The sequence below is a fragment of the Lissotriton helveticus genome, chromosome 4_1, assembly GCF_964261635.1.
Source record: "Lissotriton helveticus chromosome 4_1, aLisHel1.1, whole genome shotgun sequence".
Classification (NCBI taxonomy): domain Eukaryota; kingdom Metazoa; phylum Chordata; class Amphibia; order Caudata; family Salamandridae; genus Lissotriton; species Lissotriton helveticus.
Window position 1 is genome coordinate 1,504,329,360 of NC_136063.1, and position 26,556 is coordinate 1,504,355,915.

Below are 26,556 nucleotides of genomic sequence, written 5' to 3' on the forward strand. Positions count from 1 at the left end.
TATATGTGCTTTAAAACTAACGTAACATACATATATGTTTGCCTCGTTCATGCTCATCCCTTTTCCTCTTTCCCTCGCAACTTTTGTTACTGCTCTTAAACAAGCATCCCCAAAGTCAACATGCCTGGCATAAAGGACCTAACCATGCAAATAGCATCTCTGCATGACTGTGTTATCATGTGCTAGGCCTTTAAAGTAGGTTTTGGGGGAGTGAGACGCGCGTAATTAAGTGTAGCGTAATCATGCAGAATTTCCTAAAAATTCATTGAGTTTACACTTGAATTGCACGAGAAGAGTAATTCTGCAATTAGCGCAGTTTCTTAGAGTGTATTTTCGTGTCAAAGAGTAACATGGAATTACCGAAATTCCTCAAATTCCTCCGGTGTAATAGAAATTCAAGGCTCAGCCTACTTTAGAGTCTAACTTATTGGGTTCACTAATGCTTGTTTATGCTGTGTTTGGGTTGTAAAAGGTGCTTGAATGGTTTGCCTTACGAATAGACTTGGAGGACTGCGGCATCAACACTGAAGTGGAGAAGCCACCTACTTTTGCACTGTATTAGCAAGTGCTCAACAAAATTAATTAACTTTTTTTGATTAATGGATATTAAACCTGAGACTTTAGTCAGGGGTGACTTCGAACAACGAAGGGGCATATTATCAAGAACGGAGTTAGGATTATCGCCGCCTTAGCAGCAGGAAACTGCGGCTAAAGCGGCGATAATGGGCCTGATAATATGCCGTAGAGAATTCCAATGGAAGCCCATGTTCACACCAGAACATGGTCTTCTATGGGAATCACACTGCATATTATCAAGCCCATTATCGCCGCTTTAGCGGCAGTTTCAACGCCGTTTCTTGATAATATGCCCAAATTTCGCTTTTAAGCATAAGCACTGTAATTAAAAAAAGGAAAACCGAAAAAATTTCAAAGGAGTTCGGTATTTGCCAGGAGCAAAACTACAAGAGTATATGCAAAAATTTCACTATTTTCTGTCTTAAATGCAACGAAAGTCTCTAAATTAACTTCTTTTCCATTGCAGCTTGGAAGAGAGCCTCGCAGAACTTTTATCACGAAATCCTGCAATAGCTTTCTTAAGCAACATCAGTATGCCCGCAGGTAAGCGTCTGGCCCATATTTCTCTTTTAACATCGCAATAAACAAGTGCTGTGGGATTTGTAAGCTGTGGAGAGTCTATACAGCTTTTACAAATGTTTAATTTGCTGCGTGTACTTTAGTTGTTCAGTAATGTTTAGGGGCCTTGTAGGCAAGCTGTTGCGTTTTGCACGAGGAGGGCCTCATTCTTTGCAGTCGGCATTAATGTTGCTACCAGAGGTAAAAGAGAAATAACATCTAGGCTATGAAGTTGCCAATGTTAGAAGATTCAATTACAAATTAAAAATGGAAAGACAAATCTTGCAGATTAGATCATATCTCAATTTAGCCTTACCATGCGTTTTTGTGATTTTAAATGCTATTAGTTATTGGAATAACTAGTTGTCGAAAGCGTTGCGTCTGATCTGCCACTTATGGTTTGCCTGGTTGATGTGGAAGTTATGGATTGTGCTCCTAACCACAATTTGCGGATGTTTGTGATTTTTCAGTTTTAGTTCATAACCATAACTGCAAATGGACTGTTTTTTTAATGAATGTAAACATACATCAAGTCCTAAAAAAGCTTAGCAGAACATCTTTTATCCTTTTTTTCAAATCACAATTTTGACTTATTGGTCGTATATTACATGCAACAGTTTCCTGCTCCCAACTCCCCAGTGACCAGCCTACCAACAGGCTATGAAACCAGTGTTTCACTTCATTAGCAGCCAATCGCCTCTGCACATGGCCTTTGGACATCAGTTACAACACCACGGTCCCAGGATGATGTCTCTGCTGGGGTATGCCTAGGTAAATCCCCAAAGAAATAAAATGACAGCTCAATTGTTACCCCCACAATAAACTCTGTGGTAATTCTGTTCGTTTATCGTCTCCCCTCTTTTTTGTACCGGACAGATAGCTCACATATGTATATTTATTATAACCCCTCAAAGAGAGGTTCTTCATCAGAGACAGCGAAAACTTCTTCAGGATGACCTTTAACGCTGGATATGCTGTCTGCCATACAGGAATAGTCAATGTTACGGGCTTAGAATCTTGACGTATCTCATGCTTCAAGAACTGCAAAGCAGGACACGGGCCAATGGCTTGCTTTGTACCAATGGTCACTTTATCTCTTGACTGGGGTGGGTATATCTGCTCCACGTTGTTGTCTATACCAATATTCTCTTCTTGCAACTCTGATGATGATCTCTGAAGGAAGCTTTCAACGTACAACCTTGATATAGGGAAGATAACTGGTGAGCAAGCCATGTATATGTTTATTACTAGGTTGTGTCAGCTGCACACCATACAGTTCCAGGGATAGCTTGCTATCTAGAGAGGAAGACCCTAAACTCGGGCGGTATTTGGACAAAATATTGAGTTGGAAATATTGGGATACAAAAATATCAGCAAACAATGTTATGATACAAAAAATCGTTAACAGTATCAATCTTGTCAGGTAAGTAATATATTTGTCAATAATATTAATGTTGTTAATATTGCTTTCAATACTGTAGTTGTAAAACATATGAATTTTTAATTAACTTAATGTGTTTTAGTTCATATATTCATTTTATGTTATTATTGTTTGTACAATTGTTAATTATACTTTTAAATATAGTTGTAATTGTAGGTGATTCATAATTTGTATTTATTTCCTAATAGTAATCTATAGTGCCATAGTGGGTTGCTAGGTTTGTAGGGGTATATGGTGGAAAGTTGATTAAGTGATAATTAATTAGCAATTCATTTTCAACTTATAAATTATTTAATTGATTATTAATTATGCACATTTTGTAACACTTTTAGAATGGTGCAAGCTGTTGGATTTGTAGGAGTACAGGATGCAAAGTTAGTTAAGTAATAATCAATTAACAATTAATTATTGATTTCATATGATTTTTTTAATTGATTAATAATTATGTAAATTCGGTAATGACGATTTATTTTAGTTATATATTAGGTGCAGGCTGCTGGGTTTGTAAGGGTATAGGGCAGGAAGTTAATTACGCAATAATGAATGACCTACACCTTACTAATGTATTATTTATCATTTAATTGATTATTAGTCTTGTAAAATGTGTAATAATTATGTGTTTTTATGTGTTTTGAGTTATATATTAGCTGCTAACTGCTGGGTGTGAAGGGGTATAAGGTGGGAAGTTAATTGCATAATAATTAATCTACAAATAATTTATTATTAATTATTTAATTGATTATTAATTATGTAAATTCGGTAATACTTATAATTGTTTAATTATATATTAGGTGCAGGCTGAGGGTTTGTAGGGATATAGGGTGAGAAGATATGTAATAATAAATTACTAATTATATATTTATTTTTAGATATTTAATTGATAGTTAAACATGTACATTAGGTAATATTGCTTTATTTTAGTTATATTTAATTGAGGGTTGAAAGTAGAAATGAAATTCCATCGAGCACTCGGGTTGGGAAAAGAAACACCAGGCCATTGGCCGACGGCAGCACTTCCTCGCTGGTGCAGCCGTTTTTTAAAACGGCCGCACTGCCGCAATAAAGCGGAAGCAGCCAACGGGTTAAGTAACATTCAATGCAATAAAGTAACTGATCATAGAAAGCGGACTGTATCACAACAACAACAGTACACGTGCGCCATCTTGGCATGGAGTATAATACAACATATTGTTAAAACATCAAAGTAACCTTCTGTTTTAGGATAATGCATGTAAACTGGGTACTGTAAAAGCGTAAAGTGTAGTCAATAGGCATGTATGGGGCGGGTAAATCATTGTATAAAGACTAGTATCTAGCTGACATACCGATCAGTCACATGTGTAGGCGTGCCTGAAGGCGGCCCGGGTGCTGGTTGTTCAGTGCTCCCGAGCGTGGAGTGAAACAAAGTGCCTTGTGAGAAGTGCAGTCCCATGAGCGCTAATGCATAGGCACAGAACTCGCCGCGCGAGTCTGACTCGAATACCAGTAGGTATAAAGGCAAGTCAGGAATGTGAGAAAGCCCCAATTAACGGTTACTGGTGCCTTGTGGGCGATGCAGTCCTATGTGGCCTAATGTATAGGCACCGAGCTTGCCACGCAAGACTGACTCAAATACCTGTGGGTATGAAGGCCAGTCAAGAGCGTGAAAAAAGCCCCAATTGTCGGTTATAGGGTGAATGCGCATGGGGCCCTGTGCCTTAAAAAATAACACCCTAGTTAGTGGGTGAAGCCCCATATGTAGTCATGACTCCTGGTTGTGAATCCCTGGTTAGTGGGGGTGTATTCCTGTGTGTATATAATGTGGACTAACCAATAATTATAAAAACGTCATTCTCCTGAAAAAGTGTAAATAACAAAATAGAAAATTAGTAAATAAGTAAACGTGCACATTTGTACAAGTGTGTTTAAAACCATTCATATACAAGACTATCTATATTACTTGTCATGGTGAGGAGAAAACAGAAGATGAATCACAGAGAAAGGTTTAGGGTACAGGTGCTGCAAGCCTGGGACATCGTCCCTCCCTTCCTTCATGTGAGAGAGAGAAAAGAAGAGAAATAGAACGCACATGTTAGAAGAAATCCATTTTAAAATATATGGTTTCAATAACAGTTTAATTGCGGGTTGCTAGGTTTGTGGGGGTACAAAGTGGGTTGGTAATTAAGTAATAATCAGTAACAAATATTTATTAATTGTTAATTAAATAGTTAATTGATTACCAAATATGTAAATTGTGCTGTACTTATTTATTTTAGTAATATTTTAAGTGTGGACTGCTAGCTGTATGGGGTATAGTGTGCAAAGCTAAGTAATAAATACATTTGGAAAATGTAATTGATAATTAATTTTTACATTGTTTAGTATTGATGTAAATTATTTCATTGTTTTAAATTTTTATATATGCATACTTTTTTTGGTTAGTTAAAACTGTTCATATTAAGAATTTTATATTTGTTCTAAATAATAGGGTTATTCAAATATGTAATGTGTTGTAAGTGAAGCGCTTTCCCTACTGTAGCACAGACTGGAGTGAGAATAGCAAATTGTACCCCTCCAAAATCCAACACTTTCCCTACCATTGCATAGCCTGGAGTGGGAATACTAAATATTACACCTCCGAAGTCCAATGCTTTAACTACTGTTGCACAGACTGGAGTGGGAATAGTAAATTTAATCTCTGCGAAGTGCAGCGTTTTCCCTACTGTCGCACAGACTGGAGTGGGAATAGTAAATCTTACCCCTCTAAAGTCGAACGCTTTCTATTATCATTTTTTAATTTTTAATTTTAAATTATTTGTTTTTACGTATATATATATATATATAGGTATATATATATATTTATATATATATATTCACTTAAAAAACCATAGGTTTCAGACCTTATATAGTTAGGAATTAGCTTTTTAAAAACCTTTGAAATTCACTCAAAAAACTATAAGTTTTAGGAGTGTTATAGTTAGCTGGACAATTCACTCATACAAAAACCATTGAAATTGCTCCTATATAGTTAGTTGTACTAACTGTATTTCGCGCACACGCAATCCACTGCTGATGATGTCACATATTACATCATTCATGACATGGTCAGTGACATCACTGATGACATCTCAAATGACATCACGGGGTGCGCGTACCGTGCGCGAACGGTACGCGTACGGTACACGTACGGTACGCGTACCCCGTGATTTTTTGAAAAAAATAAAAATAAATTTGGGGCCTAGGGGGACCTTGTGGAACCCCCTGAGCAGGCCTAGTGGGTAAGGGTGATTCTACCCTGCCCCCTTTTTGAGTTCTACACGTTTGTTTTTCTGCTTTCCTGTGCCTCAGTCTACCGAGGCACAAGATGGCTGCCTACAATTTCTGTTTTGGAGTGTTGACAGACATTGGCAGCCAATCAGAATGCAGCTCGCGCACGCGAAGGTCCGCGCACGGTACGCGTACGGTGCGCGCCTGAAGATATATACATTTTTTCAAATTCAATTTTCTCAACAACTACTGGAGGCATTTACAGCATTTAAACAAAAGGGCGGACTGCGTACCAGTCCCTACCATTTTGCCAAGTTTGGTGTAATTCCGTTCAGCGGTTCGGGCTGTTGCCGTGTCTAATCGTCCTATGGAAAATAACATGGGAAAACACTTTTGGGACCCCCTTTTTTCTCAGCCCCCACTTGACGAATCCCCCCAAAACTTTCAGGGAAGGAGCGGAGCGGAGCGGGCCATCTTCTTTGAGAAATACGTGGAGATTCATCAACCGGCGCCAAAGTTATTCCCAATAGAATGTTGCGGATTTCCTATGGAAACTAGGTCCTAACTATTTATACCTACTGGCAACTGCCAGTAGGTAATATATATATATATTTTATTTATGTTGTTTTTTTAAATAATATTGTTTTGTAAATGTCTTTTTGGGAGATTTTATAGTTGTTTATATTTATTAAAATTAGTAATTTACTAATGTTTTGCAGTTCACTTGTTAATATTATTTGTTTCAATTTTTATTTATATATATGTTCACTGAAAAAACACAGGTTACTGGAACATTATAGTTAGGCTGACATTTCACTCATACAAAACCTGTGAAATTCAGCCGTTGTACTTAGCTGAGCTCACTATAACTCGCACCCCTGCAATGCACTGCTGATGACGTCACATATTACATCACTCATGACGTGGTCAGGGACATCACTAATGACATCACTGATACATCTCAAATGACATGCAAACATGCAGCTCCTTTCTGCCCAAAAGCAACTCTCCTCTGCTTCATGGAAGCAGGAGCGTTTTTCCTGCTCTCGCTTCCATGAAGCGGACCAGGGTCATACCAAACTTCCATGTTTGCTAGAGTGTCGGTTGGCGCTGATACAGGTGAGTAAAATCAGCCAGTATTTATTGGAGGAACAGCAAATGCCAAAACAGCGGAAATAGTTCACAACATCTTAATTCCAGCCTGGCCTGTTTCGTGTACTGCAACACTTTCTCATGGGCTCTGAGCGTTGAAAGGCACACATCATGGCAGTTTTTTGAAGCACCTTTATAAACAGTCATTCCCGCCCCAATAGGCGTGGCCACTCGAGTGGCCTGCTGGAACCTGCAGTGATTCAATGACATCTCAAGTGAGTAGCCTCTTTGCTGCCCCAATAAACAAAAATTAATCCCAATTGGGTAGCAAAACATAGCGTTGTTTGGTAATGCTGCATAATGCTCCTCCAAACAGCGCCACCTGTTATTCATGCCGCAGCGTTGGTTGGCGCCGCACGGGACTGCACACGGCAGCGGGGCACCTATCGCGGCTCAGGCGGGGCCGCTACTCAATCCAAATGAAGTTGCCTGTCGAAAAGAGGGCCCGCACACGTGAGTAAAATCAGCCATTATTTATTGGAGGAACAGCAAATGCCAAAACAGCAGAAATATTTCACAACATCTTAATTCCAGCCCGGCACGTTTCGTGTACTGCAACACTTCCTCATGGGCTCTGAGCGTTGAAAGGCAAACATCACGGCACTTTTTTGAAGCACCTTTATAAACAGTCATTCCCGCCCCAATAGGCGTGGCCACCCGAGTGGCCTGCTGGAACCTGTAGTGATTCAATGATTCCTCAAGTGAGTAGCCGCTTTGCTGGCCCAATAAACAAAAATTAATCCCATGTGGGTGGCAAAACATAACGTTTTTTGGTAATGCTGCATAATGCTCCTCCAAACAGCACCACCTGTCCTTCATGCTGCAGCGTCGGTTCGACAGGCAACTTCGTTTGGATATATATATACAGAAATAGTGAAAAGGCTCAGCCAGTACTTCACACTTACATACAATGTCATAAACAGAAGGAAAGCTGCATGTTACTTTACAAGTTTATCCAAATTGACTCACATTTGAAAAGTACAGGGGGCACTTTTTGCAAGTTCTGTAAAGGCATGGGATGACATGTACACGAAATGTGCTGGAGCTCAAACAGGATTTGGCAAGGCACATCCAACCAATAAATGTTATGGCACATACTCAAACATGATTATAGTGCCTGCTTTGCATTCCATATTAACCCCTTGGCTGCGGCGGTAATTCCGCCGCAGCGCTAGGGTGAAGGGGGGGCCGCGCGGCGCCGCCATGCCCATGACGGAACCGCTCCATCACAAGCCTCTGGCACGTTGTGATTGTGACGGAGTGGTTCCATCACGGCCCCACCCGCTCAATAGAACGCTCAGCGCAGGTGCGAAATCGCTGCCGCGCAGGCGTGGCGGCGGGGCCGTGACGGAACCACTCAGTCATTAGCACAGCCTGTGGCTGGTGACGGAGTGGTTCTGTCACCAGCACCCAAAGGGTTAAACGCCAAATGGCTGAAAAATATTTTGCGAACAGTCTCGTAATCCCCTTTAACACTTTAACAGATCATAAAAGGGTATATATATATATATATATTCACTGAAAAAACCATAGGTTATAGACCATATATAGTTAGGAATTAGCATTTAAAAAACCTTATTTTACTCACACAAAACCATTGAAATTCCATATATAGTTAGTTGCACTAACTATATATCGCGCACCCGCAATTCACTGCTGATGATGTCACATATTACATCATTCATGACATGGTCAGTGACATCACTGATAACATCACTGATGACATCTCAAATGACATCACTGATGACATCACTGATGACAGCATCCAGTGACTGTATGTTTCTGTAAAGTTAAAATATGTCTTACATATTGAAGAATGAGTAGATGTATAAGTGTCTGGACGAAGGATTTAGTAGGTGCATGACTGAATGTATGAGTGAGTGATTAAATGTGTCTCACTGAGTGCATGGGTTAGTGACTAAACTGTCTTAATTTGTGCATCATTATGTCTTTTGTTCTGTAAACTGCTGCATGTGTTGATCAGTAGCTATATGGGTTATTGATTGATTGCCCAAGTATTTGTATGGGAGACTGAGTGTGTGTGTGGCTGGCTGGGAGGTGTGTGACTCTGTGCAGATCAATGTGTACTTGTATCAATGATTGTATAAGAGAGTAAGTATGTGTTAGTATATGTTTGAAAATGTAAGGTGCTCTATGTTTAACTGTATAGATTAGAAAATGGAAGTGTGATTGATTCTTTACAGGACTGACTAGGTGTGTGAGTAACTCCATGGATGAGTGGCAGAGTGTGAGTGTCTGTATAGGTGTATGAGTGCATATGATAGTGTTGTAAAGATGAGTGATTGTATGTATGAATGATTGTATGGGTGAATGAGTGAGTGTTTGTGTAAACATAGGAATCAGTGACTGCGTATGTAGTAACTAGTATTGGTGTGTCAATGGTTTAAAAAATTATACTCTGTATTTAACACTGGGTGTAACAGAGGTTATATGAAAGTGTGAGGAGATGCATTGTATTGTCACATGAATGATATCATCAGTGATGTGACCAATGATGTCAAATGAGATGTCATCAGTGATGTCATCAGTGATGTCATTTGAGATGTCATCAGTGATGTCATTTGAGATGTTATCAGTGATGTCATTTGAGATGTTATCAGTGATGTCATTTGAGATGTCATCAGTGATGTCATTTGAGATGTCATCAGTGATGTCATCAGTGATGTCATTTGAGATGTCATCAGTGATGTCATCAGTGATGTCACTGACCATGTCATGAATGATGTAATATGTGACATCATCATCAGTGAATTGCGGGTGCGCGATATATAGTTAGTGCAACTAACTATATATGGAATTTCAATGGTTTTGTGTGAGTAAAATAAGGTTTTTTAAATGCTAATTCCTAACTATATATGGTCTATAACCTATGGTTTTTTCAGTGAATTTTCAAGGTTTTTTTAATGCTAATTCCTAACTATATATGGTCTCCAACCTATGGTTTTTTCAGTGAATTTCAATGGTTTTTTAATAGCAAATATCATAAGCTGTCGAATGTCAAGTACATGGTAAGTAAAAACATTTTCGTGTTTATGCACACTGATCTGCTTTGAATGCTGCCCCCCCTCCCCCTCATTTATATTAGGAGTACTCTCTCTTTGCAGATAGTGAAGGGTAGTTAACGCAGGCCTTTGCCCCCGTTGTAATCCGTCGTGCCTGCTTCTCTCTCCATTTGATTGATTGTTATCCAAGCATTTACTGTTTTAGAATTGGTTCTCTTTGGTTCATTCTCTATTTACAAACAAGCACAGAGTCGCAATACTCTGTTTAGTCTTTGCAGATAGTGAAAAATCGTGTAAAAAAACAAAAGGAATCGAGCAAAATCAGTAGGCCACTAATGGGATCTCTTTTTGACCTCGCTAAAATAGAAACATTAGGAACAACCCCTCATGAGAAATACGAAACTAGTAAGATGAACTGAGCTCCACACCATGATGGCTGCAAGACAGCTCGGCTCCGCCACCCACCCTGCCCAAAATAACGATAAACTCTATGCAAATATTACAAATATATACAACACACCAGCAAAGTAACAGGGTAAAACATTTTATTAAATAACTATTTACATAACTATTTTATACTTTTTGGTGCCCGATCCGGCTAGCTCAATCGATCGAGCATGAAACTCATGCACTCTGATAGTTCAAAGTTTTGAGGAGTGCTTGTAACACTGTCTGAAGCTTATTTGCACTTGCTACAGCTTCACTATTCTCAATGTAAGTGGGGGCTGTTTGAGGACGTGACTGCATTTGAAAACAATGTGATGCGGTGCCACCCTGAACCGCTTGATGGAGGCCCCCGAGGGACGGTGTGATGGCGCGGACTCGGAGGGGATGCTTGGCTCCGGCCCCCTCCCCAAGTCGTGTTGCCCTGGTGTGGCCTGAGATCGCCCCCGACATAGGTGGCCGGCTCCCGGGGTCAAGCGGAACTTTTTGCCTTTTGGTGACTCTTCCATTCTTGACCTTGTCCCACAATCCGTTTCACCTAAAGACACGCTGTAGTGGGGCGCCCCTTTACCGTTTCAGTTGACATTCCGCCCGCTTTTGCTACACTGTGCCTCTTCCGCTATTCAGCTGTTTACCGCCCGCTCTTTCGACTACAGCGTCTCGCTCACCATGTGGTTGAGTTGCTCCCGCTCTTGCGGTGCAGCGATAGGCGGCTGCCACAGGACTCTCAAAATGGCGGCCGGCTCTTCAGATTTGGGCGTGGTCCACTAAAATGGCCCTGCGACACCTTGGAACTTGGACGCTTGTCTGCTAGGGCTTGGGCTCCATTCTTGAAAGCGTCCCCTCAGCCTTGAAGATTCTACAAAAGTCTTGGGGGCCCCCGACTCCCGCAGGCATCTGGTGGGGAGCGGCTTCCAATGATTGCTCGTGGAATGGCCACGACGGAGCTACGAGATGGTTGTGCTCTCATGCTGACGCCAGCTTCAGTCTGAAACATCCAGAAACACTGTAGACTACCAATTCGATCAGTTCCGGTAGCGCCCCAACGTGACCCGGTAGAGAAGAACTTGCCCTCCCCTCTTTGACTGATGGTTCTTGTTGCCTGTCCCTTCTGTTGTCATTTAACAGAACTATTTAGCCTGCTGAAAGGGGTTGTGTTCCGACCGCTGGTTGGTGGAGACATTTTGACTATATTCTGGACCTGCGTTGTCGCGTAATGCGTCATATGACGCGCCGCGTTAGCGCATCCGGAAGTGCTCCGGTGCGCGAAGCGCAGCTTCCCGGAAGCGATCCGGGGCGCGGCGCGCAGCGCGTAACGTAAGCATAACAGGTCATGTGACTTGTTAATAAAACTTTTCACTGGTTCATTTACTTTTCTTATTCTAATGATGAAAGGCTTGGTCATATGACCTAAAAATTACGCTTTTTATTACTTTCGAACATTATTTTTTCTTAAACATATGTTATAATGTTCCAGGCTAATGTACTTTCCCGGAAAATTTACAACTGCTCTGCAAGTAAAATATATTCCTTTTTCGAGAAAAAGGGCGTTTCTTCGTCCCATGACGGAGCCGTTGAGCAAAAGAGGCTCGGCCTGCTGTCTTAGTCGCCGATACGCCTGAATATCAGATTCTTATCGATCACTTTATGTTGCAGGAGTAGAAAACACAACAGCCCTTGACCATTTATCTTTACTGCGTTCCTGCGTATTATACCTTTTACCCTTCATGTAATTGGACTGCTTTATTTCACTTGCCTTTTACTGATTCTAAAACAGTGACTATTATTAAAAACTTTACCAATGTAAATACTACTACCATGTTTTCTTTTAAAAACCTTTATTGTGAAAATGTCAGTATACAAATACGGGCCTATAACCACGTGGGCCGGCCACGGAGCAAACTGTAATCGTATATGATGAGTAGACATTTACACTGTAGAGGAACATAACGGGCGGGCCATTAGGTTGCAAGAACTAAGGTGTCTAACAGTTGCGGAATCGGTGGACGTACATTTTATAATTAAAATACGACAGGGCCAGTTACAATAAAATTATCTAGATATACATTTGCGGGCAAGTACCATGGGTGACGTTAATTCGAACTTTCAATAGTACAGTAATCAATAACACATCAGAACTTAATATCAATAGGGATGTCGAAATATTCAATCAATTCTCGTCCCCGTCCGCCATGTGCTTCAAAACTGCATACGTATCTCGTGATATCAAGGTTGTGCAACCAGTACACAACAAGGAGTTACGAGTCCCATTTATTCCGGCGCCATTTTGGGCGAGGACGGGCAGGTCCAGGATATAGTCAAAATGTCTCCACCAACCATCGACTATGATGATGTTCATATGCTGTATTTATTAGAGTAACACTCATCTGTCCACATGAAATTAATTTGCCACAATCTAAACATGTCATTTTAATCTTTCCAAAGTTCTTCTAAATATTTGGGACCGTTTCCCTTGCCTCTGATGCTGTCAGTGCCACTTCTTTGGTGAATGTACTGGCAGATCGGGGGTTCTCCTCCAAATCTCTCTTTTGTGCAGCACTATAATTAATCGGTGCCACCTCTCCATATGACGATGCATGGTATAATTACCATAACTATATTTTTTTTCGGTTCCTCTGGAGATTACATCGTGGCAGATGAGGCAGGTAACGTACCGGGCATTTACCTTTTTTGCATGTAGAGGAAAGGAAAAAAAATTCGAGCGTCCGAGTTCTAAGGTGTCTCAGGGCCATTTTAGTGGACCAGGCCCAAATCCAAAGAACAGGCCGCCATTTTGAGAGTCCTGTTGCAGCCGCCTGTCGCTGTAGCATCAAGAGCGGCCGAAACTCAGCTGAATGGCAACTGAAACGGTAAAGGGGCGCCCCACTACAGCAGACGAGCCTCCACCTGGGGAGGCCCGTTCACGCCGCCTCCCCCCCCCCCTTCGGGCACCCCACGCCGTTATTCGGAGCAGCATTGTAGGATGGCCACACCAGTGCGGCAACTTGCTAGACACCACCTCGGTGCCAACCGCATCTCAGCGCCTTGTGGTGTCTTCCATTCCGAAAATATTGTTGTGCTGCCTTCGGCCTATTCGCCGCAAGTGCGCACGCAACTCAGCTGCATAGCGAGTGAAACACCAAGGGGCGCCCCACTACAGCCGAGGAACCTTCATCTTGGGGGCGACGCACAGCATCACATTGCTTTCCAATGCAGTCAGATCCTCAAACAGCCCCCACTGACTGACGCCGCCTCACATGCCAACGGGGCGCCCCACGCCGACTTTCGGCGCAGCATTGTAGGATGGCCACACCAGTGCGGCAATTTGCTGGACCCCACCTCGGTGCCATCCGGATCTTGGCGCGTTGCGCTGCCTTTGGCCCTATTCGCACATCGGTCCGCTACTGACGCCACCTCACAGGCCAACGGGGCGCCCCACGCCGACTTTCGGCGCAGCATTGTAGGATGGCCACACCAGTGCGGCAACTTGCTGGACACCACCTCGGTGCCATCCGGATCTTGGCGCGTTGTGCTGCCTTCGGCCTATTCGCACATCGGTCCGCTACTGACGCCGCCTCACAGGCCAACGGGGCACCCCACGCCGACTTTCGGTGCAGCATTGTAGGATGGCCACACCAGTGCGGCAACTTGCTGGACCCCACCTCGGTGCCATCCGGATCTTGGCGCGTTGTGCTGCCTTCGGCCTATTCGCACATCGGTCCGCTACTGACGCCGCCTCACAGGCCAACGGGGCGCCCCACGCCGACTTTCGGCGCAGCATTGTAGGATGGCCACACCAGTGCGGAACTTGCTGGACCCCACCTCGGTGCCATCCGGAACTTGGCGCGTTGTGCTGCCTTCGGCCTATTCGCACATCGGTCCGCTACTGACGCGAACTCACAGGCCAACGGGGCGCCCCACGCCGACTTTCGGCGCAGCATTGTAGGATGGCCACACCAGTGCGGCAACTTGCTGGACCCCACCTCGGTGCCATCCGGATCTTGGCGCGTTGTGCTGCCTTCGGCCTATTCGCACATCGGTCCGCTACTGACGCCGCCTCACAGGCCAACGGGGCACCCCACGCCGACTTTCGGCGCAGCATTGTAGGATGGCCACACCAGTGCGGCAACTTGATGGACACCACCTCGGTGCCATCCGGATCTTGGCGCGTTGTGCTGCCTTCGGCCTATTCGCACATCGGCCTGCTACTGACGCCGCCTCACGTGCCAACGGATTTTCTACGCTTTTTATACCCTATGCCGCATAACAGGTCATGTGACTTGTTTATAAAACTTTTCATTGGTTCATTTTACTTTTGGTTTCCTAATGATGGAAGGCTTGATCATATGACCTAAAAATAACACTTTTCATTGGATGAAAACTTTTTTTTTTCCCCAAACGATGAAAGCCCCACCTTGTTTCTGGATGTTTCAGACTGAAGCTGGCGTCAGCATGAAAGCACCACCATCTCGTGGCTCCGTCGTGGTCATTCCGCGAGCAATCATGGCAGCCGCTCCCCACCGGAAGCCTGCAGGAGTCGGGGGCCCCCAAGACTTTTGTAGAATCTTCAAGGCTGAGGGGACGCTTTCGAGAATGGGGTCCAAGACCTAGCAGACAAGCGTCCGATTTCCAAGGTGTCCCAGGGCCATTTCAGTGGACCAGGCCCAAAAAGGAAAGAGCCTGCCGCCATTTTGAGAGTCCTGTGGCAGCCGCCTATCGCTGCACCGCAAGAGTGGGCGCAACTCAGCTGAATGGCGGATTTTGACACAGTGTACCAAAAGCGGGCGGAATGGCAACTGAAACGGTAAAGGGGCGCCCCACTACAGCAGACGAGCCTCCACCTGGGGAGGCCCGTTCACGCCGCCCCCCACCCCAGGGCGCCCCACGCCGTTATTCGGAGCAGCATTGTAGGATACCAAAACCAGTGCGGCAACTTACTTGACATCACCTGGGTGCCATCCACATCTCAGCGCGTTCTGCTGCCTTGGGACTATTCGCACAACAGACCGCTACTGACGAGCCACCCCCCGGGACGCCCCACGCCGTTATTCGGAGCAGCATTGTAGGATACCAAAACCAGTGCGGCAACTTACTGGACATCACCTGGGTGCCATCCACATCTCAGCGCGTTCTGCTGCCTTGGGACTATTCGCACAACAGACCGCTACTGACAAGGCCACCCCCCGGGACGCCCCACACCGTTTTTCGGAGCTGCATTGTAGGATACCCAAAACCAGTGCGGCACCCAGGCAACATCACCTGGGTGCCGTCCAGAACTCAGCACGTTGTGCTGCCTTGGGACTATTCGCACAAAACACAGCTACTGACCATTGTTGCTTCTTTTTTCCTAAAAATGTTTCAATGTTTTTACTGTTTTTGTTGCGTTGTATATATTTATAAGTTATTAAAGTTTTATAATCCTACTACTTTGTTGGAGTGCTATATATTTTTAATGTGACACATAATTGTAAACATTGATGTACAAAGAGGCATCCCTCGAATCTTCCGCTTCAGGCTCGGTCCCCTCCCCAATCACAATACAGGATGGTTTTCAGATAGTAGGATGTGTGGTGTGACGGATCTCATCGGGTGGGGGCCTTGATCTACTGTAACTCCTTTGAAGAGGGGTGATTCTTTACAGCTGGGGCCATAAACTACATCTGCAGGGCTAGGTGATAGCCTGGGACCGGCCTGGACAATCGGACACAGAGGAAGAGGAGTTTCAGAGGGTGCGGTAGTGAATAGGGCGAAAGGGAGGTGTCGGGCGGGCACAGGGTGTGATTCTCAGGGAAGAGCAGCGCAGATGGGGGGAGGTTTATTGCCCACGCATAAGACAGAGAGCGGGGGTGACCAGTGCCTGGGGGAGATGCTTGCGAGGGTGGGGAGCCATGCTAAGGATCGACAGCGTGCAGAGAGTGGGTCTGGTCAAGGCATCTAAAATGGCTGCCGTGCACGACAAAAGTGTGGCATTTGAAAAAAGGCAAGATGGCGCAGACAATGTTTATCAACACTTCCTGATTTCCTTCGAATCGAACGTTAACAGACGTTATCTCTCCCACACTACCGGTCCCCCTCGGCTTAAACGCCGAGATGGTAGGGACTGCATCCCGTGGAAATAGGCCGAGACGTCACTCAGCAGAAAAAAAAGAAAAAAAAAGTCTATAAACATACAATAAGTTAAAAGTCAATCATTCTTGTTTCCTTGTAGTACGCTCCCCAGTCTGCTTCCCGTTACGCGAACCGGGCGCACCCCACGAAAAAAAAACGTTTTTTTTTTTTTTTTGCCCCGTGGAGCCCTTTTAAAGCCTCCACATCAAACCTAGGGGGTCAGGGAGGATCTACTATGCCCCCTTATGATCATTTGCCCCTTCGCTTTGGCCTCCTCTTGTCTCTCGATCCTACCGAGAGACAAGATGGCGGCCGCTCCGTACTGTTTGGAATGTTTACAGACACCGGAGAGCCAATCAGCTTCGCTTCGCAAATCTCCGTAACGCGAAAAGTACGCGAAACGGAGCGCTACCCGGGACGCTGTCACAGATATATATCTTTTTTTAAACGTTAATTTCTCAAAATCCACTGGAGCACATATATTGAGACCCAGCAAAGGCACATCGGGCTACCGGTCCCTACAATTTTGCCAAGTTTCATGCAAATCCATTCAGCCGTTCGATTATTATTATTTAATTTTTTTGCCCCGCGGGGCCCTTTTAAAACCTCCACATCAAACCTAGGGGGTCAGGGAGGATCTACTATGCCCCCTTATGGTCATTTGCCCCTTCGCTTTCGCCTCCTCTTGTCTCTCGATCCTACCGAGAGACAAGATGGCGGCCGCTCCGTACTGTTTGGAATGTTTACAGACACCGGAGAGCCAATCAGCTTCGCTTCGCAAAGCTCCGTAACGCGAAAAGTACGCGAAACGGAGCGCTACCCGGGACGCTGTCACAGATATATATATTTTTTTGAACGTTAATTTCTCAAAATCCACTGGAGCACATATATTGAGACCTAGCAAAGGCACATCGGGCTACCAGTCCCTACAATTTTGCCAAGTTTCGTGCAAATCCATTCAACCGTTCGGGCTAAAAGTGAGGCCAACCGCCCTATGGAAATTAACATGGGAAAAACGCGTTTTGGGACCCCCCTTTTTGCTCGGCCCCCCCTTGACAAACCCCCCCAAATTTTCAGGGGCTGCTCAGAAACAAAATGTTCCATTTTCCTGAAAATGTCAGCCAATTCCGTCCACAAACGCCAAAGTTATTAGACATAGAATTTTCAAAAATCCCATAGAGAAAAAATCCTAACTATATATACCTACTGGCGACCGCCAGTAGGTAATATATATATATATATAGATTACAGCTTCGACGTGCAGGCATGCACACAAAAAAGATACGGACAACATTATAAGCTTGGTGCCCAGTGAAGCGTGTTTACAAATATACCACAATATGACAATGCCCCATCTGAAAATTTAAATGATCACATAAATGGTCATTAATACGCAGCCAAGCCATTCAACAACAATCAATGTAAGTTTCCAATTCCCCTAATGCACATACCGAAAAACAAAAGGTGTCCCTAGGTAAAACATGAATTCACACATGTTAAAATTGAAAAGCAATTCACTAATGTAAAAATATATTTCTCCTCATCCAGGCTCAGTTAAAGATATAGGCTTGTGACCAGTCAGAAAAAGGGAGTAGGAAAGCTATATAGTAGGCAACGACTGTTACTAAATAAAAGATGCACCAATATTGCATCATAATCTGTGGGAAATTGTCCCAAAGGCATATAAATTTCTAGCAGTGTCCAAAGCAAATAAGGAAATATGAAAATAAAGGGAGGAAGAAAAAGGAAATTCAGAAGAAAGTACTCATCATAATCAAAAGCTATAGAAGGGCCCAAGAGGCAGGTTGAAGATAAGAATAATAAGTAAGACACATCCTACTCATACAGTTAGCCCTCGCGGACATGCATTTGGTCATCCTGGTTAAGGCCTCCGGGGTGACGGTTGTTCAAGTGAATGATATATTTCCAACTCCTCAGGATATGTTCCCTGTCTCCGCCTCTCTTACTCAGTGTCACCCTGTCAATTCCAAATAAGGAAATCTTGTGAATGTCCAGGGAATGATGTTGGTGCCAGTGTCATGCAACTGGATAATTAGGATCTCTGTTTTTAACTGCACGTATGTTTTCAAGGATTCTCTTCTTCACAGGGAAAACGGTACTTCCCACATATTGTAACCCACTAGGACAAACTAAAACATAGAATACAAAATCGCTGTAACTATTGATGAGTTTCTTGATATTCACCTCCCTGCTTTTGGGTAATGTGTGCGCACGCCTTACAATTTCCACATCTATAGGAACCCTTGATGCTCCTTGAGCCAGGAGCGTGCTCCCCCTGCTGATTTGTGGGGTAACTGTGCACTAGCATGTCCTTAAGGGACCTACTCTTCCTGTATGTTATTTGTGGACGGGTACTCACCAGATGTCCTATAACCTGGTAATGTTGACCAAGTTCTAATGTTTACTCAACATCCGTCTCACAAAGTCAGATTCATTGGCAAACGTGGTTATGAGTCACCACTTATCCCCTTGTTTTCTGTGCTTGGGTATCAATAAACCTTCTCTGTTTTTACCTGCCACCTTTGTGCATGGTGTCCTGGTGACATTAGCTGGGTATCCCCTGGACCAAAATCTGCTTATCATCCTGGTTTGCTCTGCCTCAAAAGCCTCAGGGATGCTGTTATTTCTCTGTTATTTCTCTTCCCCCTGAGCATCTCACCACAGGGGATGCTCCACTTAAGGTTGGGTGGATGATGGCTACGGGCATATAAAATACTGTTTCCAGCAGTATCCTTTCTAAAATGGCTTGTATGGATGGTGTCCTCTTCTACAGTGACCAGGATGTCTAGGAACTCCATGGTGCTTATGCAACTTCCAAGTGAACTTTAGGTTCCACTCATTGGTATTTCTGGCCTGTCCCATATTATGAACAGGTCATCAATATAATGTGTCTGAAATGCCAGGTTGTGTGTCCATTTCATTTTGCTCCTGTTCAGACACACTGGCTGCATAACTTGTGGCAAAGCAAATTCCAATGGCACTCCCGGTGAGTTGCTTATACCACTGATAAAGATGTTATTCTCCACGCAAAATCTCAGCTTGCTGAGAAGCATCGTGGAGTGATCATGCATAGCAATGGGTTTATCCCTAAAGAAATAATGGCAGGCATCAGTACCCAGTTTGTGATCTATACAAGTATACAAGGATACTACAGCAATTGTGACCATGATGTAACTGGAGTTCCAAGGGATATTTTGTATTTTGGTAAGAAAATCAGTGCTGTACTTACAGTATGCCAAACGACTGAGAACATAAGGATATAGCAAAAAATCCAAATAGATCGACTTTTTTTCCAACCAGCTGTTGTTGGTCGATATGATCGGTCTGCCTAGGGGGTCTGTCCTATGTTTATGGACCTTTTGTGGCATGTAAAAACATGGTGTGGTAGGATGCTTGACCATAAGGAATTGAAACTAATCAAGGCTTAATAACCCCATTCCGTGGCAACCAGAGAGGAGGGTTTGTTAAGCCTTGATGAGTTTCCTAACTGGGTGTCAGGTAGGAAAGTGTATTAGTACCTTTTAAAGAGGAAACAAGTAGAAGATTATTTAGAAGTAGTGGGAGATACCTTATGATTCTGTGTGCATGAATATGAATATGTGCGCCTTTATGTCTATGTTGTGTGTGTCCTTCAAAGACATCACCTCTCCTAACAGCCATTCCTGATGTCAGGGAACAGCAAATATATTCGGTCCACTCAATATATGGTGTTACTTTCTGGCACATATATGTCTACTTGTAACACAATGTTGGCAATATTGGTGTTCTACTACAATATCACATTTTAAATCACATGAGCCAAAATATTGTGTCCAGAATAAAGATTACCACAATAGCATGAAGGTAAGTATATCTACCTGAAAGAAGGGGGAAGAGAAGAGGAGTATCCCAAAGGCGCTTGTCCTCCTAGTTGCATAAATCTCAAGAAAAAGAGCGGCCATCTGTTTAGAGTGTGCTAACCCAATCCAAGGTGGAGAAAAAGCACTAGGCTTTTTATATAACCCTCACACACCAGCGGTGTCCCTTGGTGGCATGCTTCATCACAGGGTTCCTCCTGTTCCGCTGCAAAATGGGGCATGCTCCGACCTGTAAGGTACGTGAGAGCACTGATTGGTATGCTGTTAGTGATTAATAGAAAAGGAGTAGTTTTTTTATGTAGGTATATAAATTGAAAGATCAAAAATACCTGCCTGGTAGGAGAGCAATACAGCTCTCCAGACGTTATCGTTAAAAAGTGGGGAGGGAAGTAGAAAGTAGGGGTTACAATTCCCCTTCCTTTCTACAGGTCTATATGTTTCAAGCCAATCCCCATGGCTTTTCTTCAGGACCAAGGATCTAACTCCCTGATTCCACTCCTAAATCAGTATTTATGATGTAAAGTGATTACACCCACTTTGCATGCGAATAAAAAGTTAGCACCTACTTGGCATTACTGCTTGACATCCTGCAATATATAGTGAGAGAGTTATCCTGCTAAGGAGATGGCAGAAAGCAGGTTAATAGGACGCTTTTGCAGGTTAAATAGGCGAACCGCTCTGTGTAAAAATATTATTAAAAAACACCTCTAAGTGAAAGTCTATGTGGGCTAGAAACGAGTTGCTTACTGAGGTGAGCACATCTAATTAAAACAGTAATCCTTGTGCTTTAAAGAACAGATGCACAAAAGCACACTCAACAAATCAAAGACACTATATACAAAAATAAGGCAGCACCTTTGCTTTATAGGTCCTCTGTAGGCAAGGTGAGCCTGTAGTTTCACTCTGTGAGATACAAAAGCATATTTATGGCCATCAGAAAATGCCAGTCAAAGTAAATTTACTCAAAGAGATAGTCATGCCTTGTGGCCCACACAGCCTGTGCTCTACTCACTGCTTCAAGGCATCCCCTCAACTAAATCACCTATAGGAACTGGACCAGGGCCTGCATATTACAGTTTTTGCCCCGTGGTGCCGTTAAAATGACTAATTATGGCGAGACTGTGTGTCCTCGCTTTCCCAGTGCAGAACAGTGAACGACTAGACTGTATGCTCTTTAAAAATATGGTGACTGCTAATTAAACCACTTCCTGGTAACCCTCGCAGTGCCACTGGCAGCAGAAGACCGAGCACTGGATGAGCGTCATCTCATCTGCAGGGACCCGTATGATGCAAAGTATTATGGCTGGAAAAGGGGGCAAAAAATAGAAAATAAACCCGAAAGAAGGGGAAAACCAAAAATGTTGGTAAAAAAAGGACATAACTCAAATCTCGTGAATCTCAGCAGAGACTCATGTAGAAGAGGAAACAAAAATTAGAAAAATACAAAAATATTAAAAGAATTACAAAATATTTGCAAAACTATTAGCGAAAGGAGCCTGTAATAGCCACCAGCAATCATGAGAACACTATGTACTCGGGGCATGTTGTAGAAAATATTTTTTTTAGCGATACTATTTGCAGGTTTCTAAAATGGGCCATAGTTTAATGAAAAATGGAAATTAGATATAAGACAAATACCAAGGAGAGAGGGTATCATATCAGGAATTAGCCCCAAGGGATGTTGTCGGTAAGGCTCTTTTTGTGGGTATTGAGTCTAAACATCCATTGCTGTTCTCTCTCAAAGAGTCTTGCTTTGCAATTGGCTGACTCATTAATGTTCTCCAAGATCTCCCACTGGCAGTCTGAAACTTTGTATTTCTTCTCGATGTAATGAGTGGACGTTTTGGTTGTTGCTCGACCGCACCTGAGATTACCGTGGTGCTCTCCTATTCTTGTTTTTGCCTTCCGGGTGCTCATCCCGACATGGTGTAGGTTACAGGGGCAGGTAACCAAGTACACTACTCTGTGTATTACAGTTAGTCAGATTTCTCAGTTCTCATGTGGTGTTTTTGTTGAAAGTTACTGATTTGGCTCTCCTCTTCGTTAGGTTACAGACATTACGACCACCACCAGGGTAGTGGCAAACTGCTTCAGGCAATGTCCCTTGTGTTTGTCTGGTGTCTGCTGTTGTTTTTTGGGGGGAAAGTGTGTACCAGTGAGTCCCTTAGACTTTTGCCTCCCTGTGGGGAAACATGGGTTTTGGTAGATTGAGGACTCTATTTAGGGTCTCAATGTATATTGGTGATTTTATTCACTCTATTGGAAGCTATATTTAATGTGGTGATGCACATAGACCTGTCCCCCTTTTCGTTTTGTCGGACATGGTCCAACAACATGACTTGTAACCAAGTACGTGCTAACTTTTTATTAGCATATAGTGTATGTAGTCTCTTTGTGTAATAAGTACTGATTTAGGAGTGGGATCAGGGAGTTAGAACTTTGGTCCTGAAGAAAGGCCATAGCGATTGGCTTGAAACATGTGACCCATACTTTCTACTTCTCTTCCTACTTTTTAACTGTACATTCTGGAGAATGGATACAAGCACTGCTCTCCTACCAAGCAGGTATTTTTAACCTTTCACTATACATGAAAAAAACTCTTCTACGCCTGTTCTATGAATCACTAACAGCATACCATTCAGTGCGCCCGCGTAACTGGCAGGTCGTTGCACGCCTCATTCTGCAGTAGAATGGGAGGAACCCTATGATGAAGCATGCCACCAAGGGGCTACCCTGGTGGGTGAGTGTTATAAAAAAAGACAAGCGCTTTTTCTCAAACCTGCAGAGAGTTAGCACACACTAAACAGACAGGCTCTCTTTCTCCTGAGGTAAGCATATATTGGCAACCATAGCCGTATTTACACTCTAAACTCCTTAAAGATATAAATATATTTAAGGTACACCGATTTGGAGTTTAGATCAGTAAATCTATACTATTTCTGATGAGACTTAAAAATCTCATATATGCTGGTCATGCCAAAAGCCCAGTTAATCAACATTACCACATTAATATAGTTTATCAAACGAAACTTATCAGTGTATCTTGGTGTCTTAGAGAAATGTGAGCATCACATTTTAAAAATGAGCCTTCAGGAGGAGCTTGGCGGGCATCGGAGATGGCCGCGTGAGCACAGCGCTCCCCGGACCCCCGCCGCTCCCGGCTTAATATCCTGCTTTAATCCTGATTTTTTGCGAGGATTCTTATAGAGGACGTTGGGCTGATCTACCTGAACCTTTCAGAAACTGATATGGACATCGGGTGCCTGAATTATGTTCAATTGAACTTTTGGGCTCCGCCCTCGAAGTGCGCCCGGGACTGGGTGAGGTTCGGTGGCCGTCTTGGAGTTGAACAACAACGGCAGGGGGATTGGTCTTGTGAGTCCCCCTCTTAAGTTTCGGTTTCGTTTCTGCCTCGGACTGGGACATTGGTGAGAGGGTTGAGCCAGAGCTGCGGCCGAGACACACGTAGGTTGTTCGGCCCTTGGCTGCACTGTTTCTGGAGTGGGCTGCCTCTATCCTGGTGATACCCCTCTTGTGGTCCTTTGGTCCCGGGACCTCCATTTCTGGTGCCCGGTCCGTCGACCCTGGTGACATTACTCGTGACGCATCTTCAAAATGGCGGGCAGAGGGGACCGAGAGACGCGCAAGACGAAGACACCTCTGCGCGGGGGTCCGGTTCAATCTAATGTTATGGATCGTTATACCCACTCTAAGGGGTCCCCCGGAGCTGCCCTGCCCGGTCCCACTGCGTCGGACCAAGTGTTGGATGCGTCGCCGGAGCCCTCCTTGCAGGACATTATGGGCGCCATTTCTGGCATGAGGGAATCCATAGGCCAACAGTACGAAACTTTGGCCCACAAACTTGACACTGTGGCGATTGAGGTGAATTTAATTCGAGCCGATCTCTCCAAGACGAACGAAAAGGTGAAATCGTTGGATATCAAATCTTCCAGTCTCACGACGGACGTCTCTGATATTCAGACGGAGATTGGCAATCTCCGTAGGGTGAACGATTTCATGACCCGGCGCTTGGAGGATTTTGAGAACAGGGCACGTCGCTGTAATGTTCGCGTGGTTGGTGTGCCGGAGAATCCAGAACCCCACTCGGTTGATCTCCTGGTTGAAGACCTTATCCAGAATCACCTTTCTCCGTCTGGCCTTAGTAAATTTTTCACAGTGGAGCGCGCACATCGTGTTCCGGGGGGCCAGGGCAAGCCAGGCGCCCCGCCGAGACCTATTGTTGCAAAGCTTTTCCACTACAGAGATCGGGACGCTATCCTGCAGGCCTCGCGGGTTAAGGGCCCAGTAGCCTTTGAAAATGCCACGGTGAACTTTTATCCGGACTTTTCCCAACAGGTCCAGAAGCAGCGTATGGGATTTCGTGGTGCCAAGAAACGTCTTAGGGACTTGGGGATGCGCTACGCAATGCTCTTTCCGACCAGGCTGAGGGTGGAGTATAATGATCGAACTTTCTTTTTTGATCGGCCAGATGCTGTGAATGACTGGCTGGACTCCCTGCCTAATCGACCTCCTGAGACTGAGTCCGAAGCCCACCCGGGCGGTGCTGAAGGTGGTGTGGAGAACTGAACGTTTTGTTTTCGACTGAGGCCTTGTTTAGTATGACTGTTCCAGGGATGTAGGCCTATGTTCCTCTACCTCATATATGTTTTTTGATGTGTTGTCTTCTCCTCGTTATTGGTTTGATCGGGGGGCGGGTGGGACGGAGCCTTTCCTCCTCCGGGGTCTTTGTGTAGAATAGGGGTTCTTGGGCGACAGGCACACTGCAGGTTGGGGTGGCTTTTTAGCTTTTTGCAGGGGTGCAGGGTGGGGGGTGTTTCCTTGTTCTTTGGGGGGTGGGTGGTTGGGAAGTTTGTTGTTTGTGTGTTTTGTGTTCAAGGCGACTTTATTCTGTATTTGAATTACTTTTTGTGGTCATGCTCATTGATGGAGGGTTTGGGCTTTGTCGGGTGGGATGGGGGGTAGCGGGTTGAGGTTTGTTTCGTGGAACGTTAATGGTCTGGGTGATCGTATCAAACGAAGTGTGGTGTTGAAATGTATACGACGTTTATCTCCTGACATTGTTTTCCTGCAGGAGACTCATTTGATAGGCAATGTCTGTCATGCAATGAATAGGTGGGGCTATCGCCTCGTGGCACATTCGGGGTTTACCTCGGGTTCCAGGGGTGTGGGTATCCTTATTCGGGCTTCCCTCCCCCTGGCTATTGATGATGTTATTCAGGATGACCGGGGGCGGTTTGCTGTCCTTGTGGGTCGATATGAGGGTCGTACCCTCTCCTTATTAACTGTTTATGTGCCCCCCAGCTTGCAGACTTCCACCTTTTCGGATTTGGGCCGTGTCCTGTTGGACCTTCCTGATAGTACTCTCTTTATGGCTGGTGATTTTAATTCGGTAGTCTCTGGCCTTCATGATCGCCACCCCCCTAGGGATACCCCGGCGGCTCAGCAGTGGTTGGGTGGCTTTTTGGATACCTTCGGCCTGGTGGATTGATGGAGGCTTTTGCATCCTACGCAGCTTCAGTACACCTTTCACTCCGGTGCCCATGGGAGTCTGTCTCGGCTGGATTATTTCCTGATGCCCGCGGCTCAGGCCCCGGCGGTGCGTGAGATTGTGCACATGCCCAGGGGTATCTCTGACCACTCTCCGCTCTGGCTTCGTTTTGAGGTTGGGGTGGAAGCAGTGGGCAGAGTGGCTCCCATTAATCCGTGGTACCTTGCCTCCCCCGAGACCCGCACCCTTTTACTTAAGTCCTTGGACTCGTATTTTCTGGATAACGAGGGGTCGGTTTCATCTGCTGTGTCGCTGTGGGAGGCCTTTAAGACTGTGATTCGTGGGCAGGCCCTCTCCCTTATTGTTGAGGCTAAGAGAGCAAGGAATAGAGAGGTGGTTGATCTTGAGGGGGAGATTTCTGTACTGGAGGAGGGTTTGGAATCTGGTGTCACGCCTGAGAAGCTCCATGCCCTGGGTCTGAAACAATTTGCTTACAAATCCTTGGTCACGGATGCCGCCAAAGTGATGTTTCGGGAGCAACAGGGACGTTTGTATGATGTGGGTGACAAAGCCGGTAAATTGCTGGCGTGGCTGGATAAGAAGGAGAGAGCTAATCGTGTG

At 44.5% G+C, this 26,556-nt stretch overlaps 1 protein-coding gene across 1 annotated transcript in view; it reads left to right on the forward strand.

Moving 5' to 3' along the window:
• Positions 1-26,556, forward strand: part of ABCA13 (ATP binding cassette subfamily A member 13) — a 2,470,580-nt gene that overhangs the window by 420,934 nt on the left and 2,023,090 nt on the right. The window contains exon 14 of the mRNA XM_078686273.1: positions 1,043-1,119. Within this exon, the coding sequence (XP_078542399.1) occupies positions 1,043-1,119 (77 nt within the window). The remainder of the gene's footprint in view (positions 1-1,042; positions 1,120-26,556) is intronic.